Source organism: Ramularia collo-cygni (genome assembly GCF_900074925.1).
Source record: "Ramularia collo-cygni strain URUG2 genome assembly, contig: RCC_scaffold05, whole genome shotgun sequence".
Taxonomy (NCBI): domain Eukaryota; kingdom Fungi; phylum Ascomycota; class Dothideomycetes; order Mycosphaerellales; family Mycosphaerellaceae; genus Ramularia; species Ramularia collo-cygni.
Window position 1 is genome coordinate 741,381 of NW_019716259.1, and position 11,952 is coordinate 753,332.

At 51.5% G+C, this 11,952-nt stretch overlaps 5 protein-coding genes; 2 read left to right on the forward strand and 3 right to left on the reverse strand.

Moving 5' to 3' along the window:
• Positions 1-447: 447 nt before the first annotated feature.
• RCC_04021 (probable Putative sterigmatocystin biosynthesis monooxygenase stcW) lies at positions 448-2,855 on the reverse strand (the record flags this gene model as incomplete). XM_023769303.1 has 12 exons in its annotated part: positions 448-716; positions 768-843; positions 901-1,131; positions 1,188-1,377; positions 1,439-1,617; positions 1,668-1,776; positions 1,826-2,283; positions 2,343-2,382; positions 2,438-2,452; positions 2,516-2,657; positions 2,710-2,722; positions 2,772-2,855. 12 exons carry the CDS (start codon positions 2,853-2,855, stop codon positions 448-450), a joined length of 1,806 nt encoding a protein of 601 aa, XP_023625071.1.
• Positions 2,856-3,388: 533 nt separating this feature from the next.
• Positions 3,389-5,305, reverse strand: RCC_04022 (related to ATPase (PP-loop superfamily); the record flags this gene model as incomplete). The annotated part of the gene is made up of 1 exon (XM_023769304.1): positions 3,389-5,305. The coding sequence occupies one exon, from the start codon at positions 5,303-5,305 to the stop codon at positions 3,389-3,391; it is 1,917 nt and encodes a 638-aa protein (XP_023625072.1).
• Positions 5,306-6,661: 1,356 nt separating this feature from the next.
• On the forward strand, positions 6,662-8,444 carry RCC_04023 (uncharacterized protein; the record flags this gene model as incomplete). XM_023769305.1 has 3 exons in its annotated part: positions 6,662-7,065; positions 7,171-7,572; positions 7,628-8,444. 3 exons carry the CDS (start codon positions 6,662-6,664, stop codon positions 8,442-8,444), a joined length of 1,623 nt encoding a protein of 540 aa, XP_023625073.1.
• Positions 8,445-9,189: 745 nt separating this feature from the next.
• RCC_04024 (probable proteasome endopeptidase complex subunit PRE7) lies at positions 9,190-10,060 on the reverse strand (the record flags this gene model as incomplete). XM_023769306.1 has 2 exons in its annotated part: positions 9,190-9,901; positions 9,954-10,060. 2 exons carry the CDS (start codon positions 10,058-10,060, stop codon positions 9,190-9,192), a joined length of 819 nt encoding a protein of 272 aa, XP_023625074.1.
• Positions 10,061-10,408: 348 nt separating this feature from the next.
• Positions 10,409-11,164, forward strand: RCC_04025 (probable pre-rRNA-processing protein pno1; the record flags this gene model as incomplete). The annotated part of the gene is made up of 1 exon (XM_023769307.1): positions 10,409-11,164. The coding sequence occupies one exon, from the start codon at positions 10,409-10,411 to the stop codon at positions 11,162-11,164; it is 756 nt and encodes a 251-aa protein (XP_023625075.1).
• Positions 11,165-11,952: the final 788 nt, after the last annotated feature.

Here is an 11,952-nt window from a genome sequence, read left to right on the forward strand (position 1 = left end):
GTTACGCTGAGACTGCGGCCAGGAACGAGAAGAGATGGAGGAGATCGATCCTACCTCGCCTATTAGGCGATCCCTCTCCCGGGAGCGTCTTGAAAGAATTGAACCAACATCCTGGCGGTATACTGTAAAAGCTATTCGCGTCATGCGCAGGGGAACCTTGTGGGAGCCGTTGGCGAGGTCTTGGCCCGACGACATCTCGCATCAGCTATCTTCTATAGTACATGCATGTAAGAAAAGAACCAAGGCTGCAACAGGCTCGTGAAGCGCTGCCACTGTGACGGGACGGACAATAAGGTAGACATTAGTCTTCCTCACCTTGTGTCGGATGTTCTTGGGTTGTCATCTCATTTCAGCAAAAAGGGAACGAACGTTATGCTGTTAATGTGCTTCATATGTAAGGCCTCATCTTAGCCATCCCCGATACTTATGCAACCAGCAATCAAACATCTACTTCTCCAGCTTCGCATTGTGCTCTGCAACAAGCTGGTCCAAAACCTTTTCGTCACCGCCATTCGCTACGTGCCACTTCCTATCAATGTGGTTCAAATTGATATAAGGGCTGCAGTCTGCATTTCCCACTCCCTTACGATTCTCAATCGTAAAACCCATACCCAAAGATGCCCAGATATTCTTGTCAAAGTATTGGATATTGAAATCTTCGTAACGAGGTGATGCAATGACTTGTTGATAGTGCAGCGATGAGCCCGGCCAGATTGCTATGTGGGGTCAGACGCACGAATCTCCAGTGGACGGTCTCATATACATACCATTGACGCGACCAGTATCGTTGTCTTTGTACCACGAGCGACAAGACTCCTTCCAGACGGTATGCTTGATCCACTCCTAATGCAAGGTCAACATCTCTCCATTTGCACAACAAACAGATGTGGAACTCATTACCTGTACGTGAGCGTTGAACTGATCGGTGATGTCCTGCTTTGGCTCCCAGCTTTTGATGTTCTCGTTCTGCATCTTCTTGATGATTTGGACGGTATAGTCTGCGACATTCTGCAATGGACCCATAACGCTTCCATTCTCCACGGGCCAAGCAGGACCAATGAAAGTTATGAGGTTGGGAAAGTCGGGGATCGCCAAACCCAAGTATGCCTCCGGACAGACGCTCCACTTATCCTACTACAGAGTCAGTATAGTAGAACGCGAACTATTGAACGTGATTGAGAACGAGCCTTCAGGTCAACACCGTTTCTGCCGATAATCGGGAATCGTGGGCGGTACGAGACGTCAAAACCAGTAGCGCACACTATTGTGTCCACCTTACGCTCCGTACCGTCCTCCCCAACAACACCGTCCTCGGTGCAGCTGGCTACAGCAGTAAAGTGAACGTCGATGTTGGGATTCTGGATGGCCATCATGTATCTGCAAAAAAACACCCCGATCGTCAGAGTGTGGTATGTATAGTGGGAGGGGAAATACTTACGGATCTCCAGGTGTGACACGACGACATCCAATGCCAAAGTTAGGGGTGAACCCCTTCAAAAGTCGTTCATCTTTGATGAACTCTGCCATTCTCTTTGAGAAGAGCTCTTGGCTTTCCTTTTGTTCGGCCGTGTCGGAGTAGAAGGTTCCCCAGAGCCCGTTGACTTGATCCTCGATATCCTGTAGATCTGTCAGTATTGATCCGCTTAGAATGCAGTCTAGTCATCTACCTTTGCGTGAGCCACCAAACTCTTGGGATCGTTGCGGAAAGTGTCTCTCTCTTCTTGGCTATACTCCTTGTTTTGACCAAAGTTATTGGCAATCTGGACGAACCAGACCCTTTGAAAATCAGCTTACGTTTAGTACAGAGTGTCACAGTGTATCTCACCCAGTCCTGACGAAAACGTCAATGTGTTTCGCGTGCGGCTGCATTGCGGGTACAGTTTGGATGGAAGACGCGCCAGAACCGATGACTGCAATGTCATCGTTCTTCCATTGTTCTGCCTGATAGTCGCTTGGCCACCTGGCTGTATGGACGACCTTGCCCTTGAACTTGTCCTTTAGGCCTGGAATCGCAGGCCACTTGAAGTTGTTCAGAATGCCGGTACCGTGAAGCAAGAGGTCGCAATAGTCCTCGAATTCTCTTGGTTGCTGTCCAGGTTGAGTCTGTCTGAGCTTCACATTCCACTGCCCCTTCTCTTCGTTCCAGTACGCTCCAATAACCTCGGTGTTGAAGGTCATGTACTTTCTGAGATCAAATGTGTTGCAGACTTTGTCCAAGTACTTCCAAATGTCCGGGGCATAGCTGAAAAAACGAGGCCAGTCCGGGTTCAGCGCCCATGAGTACTTGACACGGTGACGATCAGCCTCATAGAGTCGCGACCACTAGATGCATTGCTACATACCGTGTATGCATGGCTTGGGATGTCGCAGGCACATCCCGGGCTTTGAATGTAAGTCGGCGGGCACTTTGTCATGGCGGTCAATGCAACAGACTTACTAACGATTCTCTAGCCTGTAGTGATAGCCTGGTGAGTGATGGTCACACAGAGTCCCGAAATCACCAAAACAAACTCACCATGTTCCTCCAATGTCTGCATTCTTCTCGTATACAACGTGCTCAACGTTCTCGCAAAGCTTCTGGATTGAATAGGCCATCAAGATACCAGATACACCTCCACCTATGGTCAGAACTCGGAGTTTCCGGTTATTCGGATCATCTACGAAGGTATTAGGAATCATTGATCGATGAGAAACGGGCATTCGACACACTCCAGGTGATATCCTGTTCGTGTGTCAGTGAAAGTAGACCAATCCATTCTTTCCACGCGTACCTGCTTGATGTCATATCCGCTTGATCCCGGCTTCGAGTAKTCGAATCTTTCGCCACCAGTAACAGCATTCAAATCTGGAGCCATGGTATCTTTGGTACGAGATGGGTATATTTCACAAGAGTCGAATTGAATTTGACTGTTGAGGGACTGCCGAGCGCAAACACGACAATTCTCCACATATCTTGCTCCTCAGTCACTATGTGCTAGCCTCGGATCGAAGTGTAATGCTGATGGCATCAACTGGACAGATTCGGGAAAGTGGATCGATGAGAAGATGCGGAGAACTACCTATGGCCAGGCCAAGCTTTGGGTTGCACGAGTCGCGGAGCAACGACCGGTCCATACATACTCCTATGCTCAAGCAGGATCAGGCGTGGATGCTAGTCACTTGAAGTGTATGGCTATCCTGCTCTTGTCGTTGCTCTTCATTACCTTCACACATGCCCGACTTCCTTTGTGAGATATTCGATTTTTGGAACCCATGGCATGTGGAAGTGGGGCAGCGTGAGGTGGGGCAGTCGGCTATTGTTCATGTTCACTTCCAAGGTTACTTCCAAGGTTTGTTTTCCGAGACTCCGAGAGGGCATAAGTTGTGCATGACTGCTCCGCATGCCTGTTCACACGATGCGATTGCGGAACATGCGCAGAAGACTTTGCAGATGGGTCAAATTGGGTGGTTGYGCGCCCTGACTGGTCTTTCCAAGTCCAACCCATTCGATTGCGCAGTCTCTCGGAAGCTGGTCGACGCGTATCACAACAAGTGGAGGTGCATCGGTGTTACTGCTCGCAACATCGTCGTCTGGGTCTTGGTTGCGCCAAGRTGCACTGCCAGGGCCATGTCGGAGATGCCATACATCAAAAGTGTCTTCTTCGTCGGAGTCTTCTGGCTGTGTCTTGGGAAGATGGAAAGCTTCCCAAACCTTTCGAATCAAGTCTATTCTTGCCGGAAGTGTGACGTCGCTGGGGGTGGATGAGGCTATAAACGCTATGCCATGGACCCATCGTCTCACCTTCATGACGTCGCCAATGCGTTCAAGATGTTGCAGCGCCAGAACTGCTTGGTGTGCAAAGTCTTTCTCCGACGAACCTGAAGGGGCTGGCAAAGTCATCGAGGATGGAACGAGCGGGATCTGTCCGGCAATGTAGACAGAAGCATTCGTTGGTCCGTCGTCCGCATCAGACGGAAATCCGATGGCTTGCGAATACGGACCAATGTTCGCAGGAGCCCAGTATGAGCGAGACTGAACGTGCAGAGCAGTTCTGGAACTTTTTGCACTCGTGATGCCAATAGACAGCAGACAGCCTGTGGGAAGTACGTCGGCACAGGCAATGGTAACTCTCGCGGGCGGATTAGGATTCACGAAATAACTTCCATAGACTGTGTTTACAGCAGCGAAGTCATTCATTTCCCGGAGCGTGATGACCGAGTATGCGATGTCGTCGGGACCGTGATCATTGGCAGCAAGTTCTGTCATCATTTGTCCCATGATTGAGCGGGCCTGCTCCTCGGCTGAAGCGCCCGCTCCCTGGAAGTCCCGCACCATGAAAGCACTGCTTTTGAATGGCAAGTCTACTTYGCTGACTGACTCATGCGGGTTTCCCGCGAGGTCCCTCGAAGTAGAGATGCTACTGCCAGTCGACACGGACTCGAGAATTTTGGAGAACTTGACATCGAGTAGTGGTGGTATCCTCAGATCGCTCACATGTTCGCGGGGTTGGTAAAATTCCACAAATGGTTGGCTGAGGCAGACTGAGGCACTGCCTGCATCGCCGGGCATCGTCTGGACATTTTCTTCGGACACTGTTATACGGCCCTTCCATAGTGGTGCAGGTCCGCTGACTGCCAGAGTCTCATACTCACCTCCTTCGCCCAGGACAGCGCCATCTCCAGCGGATCCGAATCTCCCTGCGGCCTTGGTTAAGCGATGGATGGTCCGCCGATCTGCCACGTTTTGCCACAGGAATCCCTCGTCCAGTCCACCTGATGCAACTTTGACGATTCGCGAATCCTGACCAACCTTGGCCATGTCCTCCAGCAAGGAACATTGAGATCGTGGAGGTAGTGATGGCCATTGCCATAAATATGACAACGGACACAGGCCTAGACGTAGTGCAATCGATTCAACTCTCGTTCGCTGATAATCTGACAGAATCGCTCCAGTGCTCACCGCATTGATTTCTGGATGTGCAGCGATAACCTTGAGCAGAAGAGGCAGAATGGACTCCGTTTCATCTTCGACTTGATCTGATGATGCTTGACTCAAACCGTAGCTTTTGTTCTGATTGACTGCTGTACCAGTRATTGCTTGTCGGTATAGAGGGAGACCAAGAACTTTCTCGTAGAGAGGAATTACTGCATGGCCGATTGTCTGATACATGTAGCTCTCCATATCTTCAGCAGTAGTATTCTGCTCGTTGGGGGGATGCAAATTAGCGAGAGCAACGATGTTGTGACCATTCGCTTGGCAGTGTAAGATGGAGAAGATGGAGTCTTTGCCTCCCGAAATCAGGGCGACCACATTGAGGGCTGCCATTGCGGCCGACACTTGTCTGACCGTGGTGGTGGGGAGCAGGAAGCAAAGTGTGAGAGAAGCTGTTCAAGACAAAGTTTGGGCTAGTGGGCGGAGCGGACCGTGGTCAATCCCATCTCCCATACCACCGCCAAGGAGCATACATGTCCATTCCGTTGCAGATGGCAGGGCTCGAGCGTACATCGTGGACATGGCATGACTGGTGATGTGGTTCAATGTCTGCGTAGGTCCACGACAACACAGTGACGAAGCGACCTGTCTTGGGCAGGCAGTAATAATCGTATCTCGGAATCATCAATATTGAAATCTTGTCACACARAGACATCRTCACCAAGCAGATTCAGCAATGATGGTACTGGAAGGGGAAGGCCGGATGTCATCACTGACCGCTCTGCGAGGTTTCTCAAGATCAATGACGTTCAGTGCACGCCGAGCCAGGGTGTATATGGTGGATAAGGTATGTACGACTGCCAACGCGCCAACAGAGCTCTCGAAGAGATTTTCAGTCGGATTGGCCGGCAGCCGAGTATGCAAAATGTTTCATCTATGAAGAGGTGGACGCTCACTGCATCACCGATTGGATGAGTGAGTAACTTGGAAACTCGTGTATTGTATCCGCTTCATGCCGCACTGACCGAAGTCAATGAGAAAGAAGAAGAAGAGGTGGTGGAGAGAAGGGAAGAAGGTGATGGACAATCGGTGCGCTAGCGCCGATGACTAATCTCGGCAAATGAGCACAACGTTACCTGCCTTCCAAGTTCCTACAGTACGTGCCTGCCTCTCCACCTCCACCTCCACCTTCCCAGAGTCCATCTGGTTCATCCCTGCAGCTGCCCATGGACCGACCTCTCACGCCTTGGCCTTTTCCTTGGTCTTCTCTGCTTGGATCATTAGGTTGTTCTCTCGCACATCAGCCTGATTGGAGCCCGCGGATACCGTACCCCTCTCTTCATCACAGCGTTGGACAACAGTCCGGGCTGTTGCCGGAGTCTCGCCAGCGTGGGGAAGTCCAACATGCAGCTGTAGCGTCGTGCGTGGTAGTCTAGTAGTGAGGCGGCCAGGCATTTCGCGACATCATACACCCGATTGCAAAGCCGCGTGCGCATAACCCCTCAGCTCTATATTGATCGACAGACACGGCCACCATCAACGCCGGTGATTGCTGGTGCAGTGTGGACGTCCACCGGATGGCAAGGTAACGTAATGCGACATGTGAGATGTTTCTCGCGACCTTTCAATATATAAGGTCACGCTTTCTACGAAGCTTCACTTCTCTCTCTCTACCTACATCGACACGTTGAAGTAGTCGCCTCCCCACTTCTCATCCTCGCGTCATTCCGCTGAGCACTTCATCGCACAATGGCAGTGTTCAAATGCGTTGGGCTTCTGGCCAGCGGACTGTTATGTGCAGCAGCTCCGCAACCTCAGATCGCAGTCCGGCACGAGTCGACCATCAGTGTCGCTGATGAAGCCCCCTCCACGGCYGCCGTTCCTCTCAATCACTTCATGTCCTACTCGATCGAGTTCTCGTCATTCCCGGACTTTGCGGGCAACATCTCCCACCCCAACACCTTCTCTGACAATCTTCTCAACAATCTCGCCTCCTTCGCCGGCACCAAACCGATCATCCGCGTTGGGGGCAACACTCAGGACTTTGCAGTCTTCAACGCCACCCAGACCGAAGCGTTTATCGGCAGCTTCAATCCGATCCTCTCGGAGGATTATCCAACAACCATCTCCTTCGGACCGGCCTACTTCGAGTCGTACGTCAATACAAAGTGTGGAAGACATAGAGCATGTCTCAAAGTCTCCATATGGCCCCCCATCCTTCCAGACATATGAGGCACCTGCTTACCTTCCATGCTTAGATACAATACATGGCCTGACGTTCAATTCGTCCACGGCTTCAACCTCGGAGGGAACAGCACATCAGAAAGACAGGCATTGATCGAATCTGTTCCATATGCGTGTAAGGCGCTCTCTACTGGAAATCTACTGCATTGGGAGCTCGGTAACGAGCCTGATCTATTCAATTCGACCAATGCTGCTTTTGCCAAGAGGCCAGCGACCTGGGGTAACGAGGAATATGTCGATGAATGGCGCAACTGGACCAGTGCAATTGATTGTGCCTTGCGAGAGGCGTGCCCCGAGCTTCCCATCTCCTACTACGCGCCTTCTTTTGCTGGATATAGCAATGGACTTGATGGCGTGAAAGTTTGGGAGCTGGGAATAAATTCTGACAAAGACATTGCCTTCATGAGCTCTCACAAGTACGATCTCATAGTTTTCGCACGACTAGCCAGCCTATAGCTAATGATCTCGCAKCTATGTCAGCGGCGCACCAGTGCCGGGCGTTACTCTGCAGGGAACGCTGATGAACCACACATCCAGCGTTGTCTCCATCAACAAGCAGCTTGATATTGCCAGACAGCTCGCCAATCTTCCCGAGGAGATGAATGCCGACCTTCCATTTATCCTCGGTGAACACAATTCGTTGTACCGACAGGGCCGGCCCGGTCTCTCCAACACATTCGGTGCTACGCTCTGGGGCGTCGATTTCAACCTGTACTGTGCTGCAAGTAACATTCGGCGTGTGCATATGCACATGGGTACAAACTACCGCTATCAATCCTGGCAGCCCATCTCCACAGACAAAGACTCCATTGGCACCAAAGCACCGTACTACGGCAACGTAGCTGTTGCAGCCTTCATCGGCGATGTTGAAGCAGCGCCCCCAAGCATTGTGAACATTCCCCTGGCGGATGAGAAGGAAGCCGCATATGCGTCGTACGTTGATGGCAAGCTGGCAAAAATCATTGTCATCAACATGATGGCTTACAATGCTACGGATTATAACAAAGAGTTCATCACCGGCTTTCCAAGGCCGGTTGTGGACTACTCGTTCCAACTTGGGAGTGCGCTGGCAGGGAAGACGGCTTCTCTACAGCGTCTCAATGCCAATGGAAGTGATGCCATCTCAGGAGTGACATTCGATGGGTACAGCTATAACTTTGAGCTGGACGAGGGCAAGCCAGTGCTGCTGCAGAATGTTACGCGAGGAGAACAAGTCTGCGCGGACGGCAATGGGCTGGTGAGTGTTAGTGTGCCGTGGAGCAGTGCGGTGATCTTGGAGCTGGATTAGTTGTGCTGCAACACATGTGATGGATATGGCGGCAGTGCATAGATTCTAGACAATGTTTGGCATTCCGTCATAACGCGCCGCTGTCTGACGTCGCCGCATGTTTCCCCATTCACTGGAGCAAGTACTCACGTTTGATATACCCTATATCCAACCTCTTATACTTCTATTAGCGAGCATAGTCGTCGATTCACTCAAGGAGAGCCGGCGACCTTCAATTTCACTAGCCCTTGAAGTATCAGCGGCGTTAAGTAGTAAATGGTCGCGAGTATCGGCGGCCTTCGCTGTTATTAACTGCTAGTATTTCACTTGGGATTCTAGCCCTATAGCTTCTTATAACGCTTCAGTCAGCCCTTATACTACACTCAAGTACTTGTACGGTATATAAATTATGAGTCTCTTGAATTTTGGTCTGGTGCAGGAAGAAAGATGATATTGTTGGCTAGAAGGGAGGTTATGTGAAAACGGAAACGGAAATGGAAATGGAAATGGCAACGGAAATGGAGACGTTTGGCTCATTCACGCTTTCAGAGCGGAGAAGTGTACATAGGGTTCGGACTGTAGGGTTAAGGGGTTGTCATGATATGCAAACATTATTGCTGCAAGAAGCCTGCAAGGTTGTGTGAGCCGCAACGCATGCAAGATGTGAATCAAGGTGATACTCATGCATTTGCTGTGCCTGTACTGCCTTGTGCCGCCACAGCACTCGGTATTCGCAGTCGTTGCATATCTTACACTCCTGTTCTCATCACCACGCCAATCGAAGCCACGCYCAATCCTCCTTCAGCGGCGAGTACTTCTCCTCAATGCCATCCTTTGTGATCACCATGATCTGCAGCCCGTCACCAACCTCAATATGTCTCTCCACTGCACTAGTGAATGCATCTCGCACCAGCTCCTCCACATGCGCACGTGGAAGCGGCTTGGCCTCCAATGCAGGCTTGTACAGACCCTGCGGCGCCGAGGGATCTGTCTGGTTCTTCAAATTGACCTGGTTGTCGAGGAATGGCATAATGAGCGAGCTGGCTGCACCAGCAGCGCGACATTGCTCGCGCTCATACGATCCAACAGGATCGTAACTGTACAGAGCTCCCTTACCCTCCTCGTCGATGCCGCCTAGGATGGCGGTCACGTAGAAGGGGAAGAACCGCTTGCCGTAGAGAATGTGTGAGAGTCGCTGAGCGCAAGCGTGTACGCTGATGTCCTTGCCGTGCTGGTACTTGTACATCTTGACCACCGTATCCAAACGCTCCTTCAGCGCGTTGCCATCTGCCGCGAAACCAACGACGGAAAGCACAATCTTCGATCCCTCGTTGTTAGGGCCGTCGCCGCCGATCTTGAAGAGCTTCGGTGCGTAGCGAGTGTTGATGTTGTAGCCAGATGTCGATCGCGTGTCGCCTGCGAGGATGGTGAAGTCGGATCCACTGATGCCGAGTGTTGAACCGCCATTGTCGGTGTATCTGATGGACTGGGTTAGTCTGAGGATGAGTGATGATCTACAAATTCTCTCACGGGTAGAAGCCATGCTGCCGCGGTGCTGAATGCGACTGTGGTGCTGACTGTGCGAATGAGAAGCCCGGTTCTGAGGAGAGATGTCCTGGGTCGTACATGGCCGCCATCGTGACTGTAGAGGTAGTGTTGAGAAATGGAGGAGCTGCAGCAGGTCTTAATCGATCGAATTCGATGATGGTTGAGCTGTCTAAAGGTCGGCRGCTGAGGAGGTGATGTTGGTTTGGTCGGTCAGTGATGTCTTTCTTGAGGCAACGACGACGACGCGGTAGGGAAGCTACGATCAGCGGCTGACGGCAGTTCCCGCAATCTAAAAAGTCGCCCGGCGCCGACGCTCGTGAAATTCTTTTGAATTACATTGTACATCTTGGGCGTTCGGCATTCACAGAAAGACTTGACACCGCCGCTCCGCGACTACTGGAAATATAAGCACACCCATAACATCCGAACACAAGAAGATGCCCGCGCCAACTGCTCTCCAAAGAGCACCCGAGGCCGTCGCAGAGGAGACCCTCCACGATGCGCCACAGACGGCTGTAGACGACGAGATGATCCTCACCACCACCACTGGCGCGGAGGATGCTCCCCTCGAAGAAGCCTCTAACATGGAAGTGGACGCCGACTCCACTACCCTCTTTGCTCCCGAAGCTCCCTCTCGATCTGCCCAACGTGCCGAGGAGCGCAAAGTCCGCGTCCCACCCCACCGCAYGTCCCCTCTCAAAAACAGCTGGCCAAAGATCTACCCACCTCTCGTCGAGCATCTCAAGCTACAAGTCCGCATGAATATTGCCAAGAAGGCTGTTGAACTACGCACATCACCTCACACCACCGATACTGGAGCGATTCAGAAGGGAGCAGATTTCATTCAGGCTTTCTGCTTGGGCTTTGATCTCGACGACGCTATTGCTCTGCTGAGATTAGACGACCTGTACATTCAGAGCTTCGAGGTCAAGGACGTCAAGACGCTGCAGGGCGAGCATCTCAGCAGAGCCATTGGTCGGATAGCGGGAAAGGACGGAAAGACCAAGTTTGCGATCGAGAACGCAAGTCGCACAAGAATTGTGCTGGCAGATCAGAAAGTGCACATTCTGGGCGGCTTCAAGAATATTCATGTTGCAAGAGAGGCCGTTGTGAGCTTGATCTTGGGAAGCCCACCTGGCAAGGTCTACGGCAACTTGAGGACTGTTGCTGGACGTATGAAGGAGAGATTTTAAGAGAGGTGCTTGGAATGATTTACGTTGATCCGATGGATATGATGTGRACTTTAGCGTGGCGTTCTGGTGTTTGGAAGACCCAAAAAGGTGCGATAGATTGCGAGTATGAGATTGAACGCACTTTGAAATGCCACGCCCTTCATGGATAGTTGTCTAGTTGTGCTACATGGCGCCACAATGGGTGATCGCGGTGAGCTTGGAGTGGAGGTCCTGACTGCGGACATAAAGTAGCCTCCTATGCTCTTCACTATTCCCTACCCCTCTCGCCGACAACATCATGGCAACTCGCCGGATCAATTTCCAGCGCTCACCTACAGCACTCTTGCTAGGCGCAAGGACTACATTCATCTTCCACTCAACATCGAAAAGCAACGATTATCTACCACTTCCCCTCCTACAAACCCTTAACTCGAAGCCATCAAGCTCCCAGCCAGTCGGAAGAAATGAGAGGTTCTCACATATTCGGAGTCATGACCAAAGCCGAGAAGAGGAACGCCGAATTTGTATTCACCGGGCAGCTGGCAGACGCCGTTCTGGAAAGATTCGCCTCGACTGTTGTGTTTGGACAATGGCTTTGGAGCAGCTGAATGAAGGCCCTGTGGCCAAACGAAGGACGGATCAGGCTATGGTAAGGGACTGAGAGCGATTGCAGAGTAAGGTGAGAAGCTTACTGGGAGGGCGAGGACGGGCTGAAAGAGTGCCAATGCGTTGGAAGTCTTCTTCAGCTAAAAAATTGCAGCGTAGCGTATTGCTACTCATCCAGCTGTTCAAAGCGTCTATCATTACCA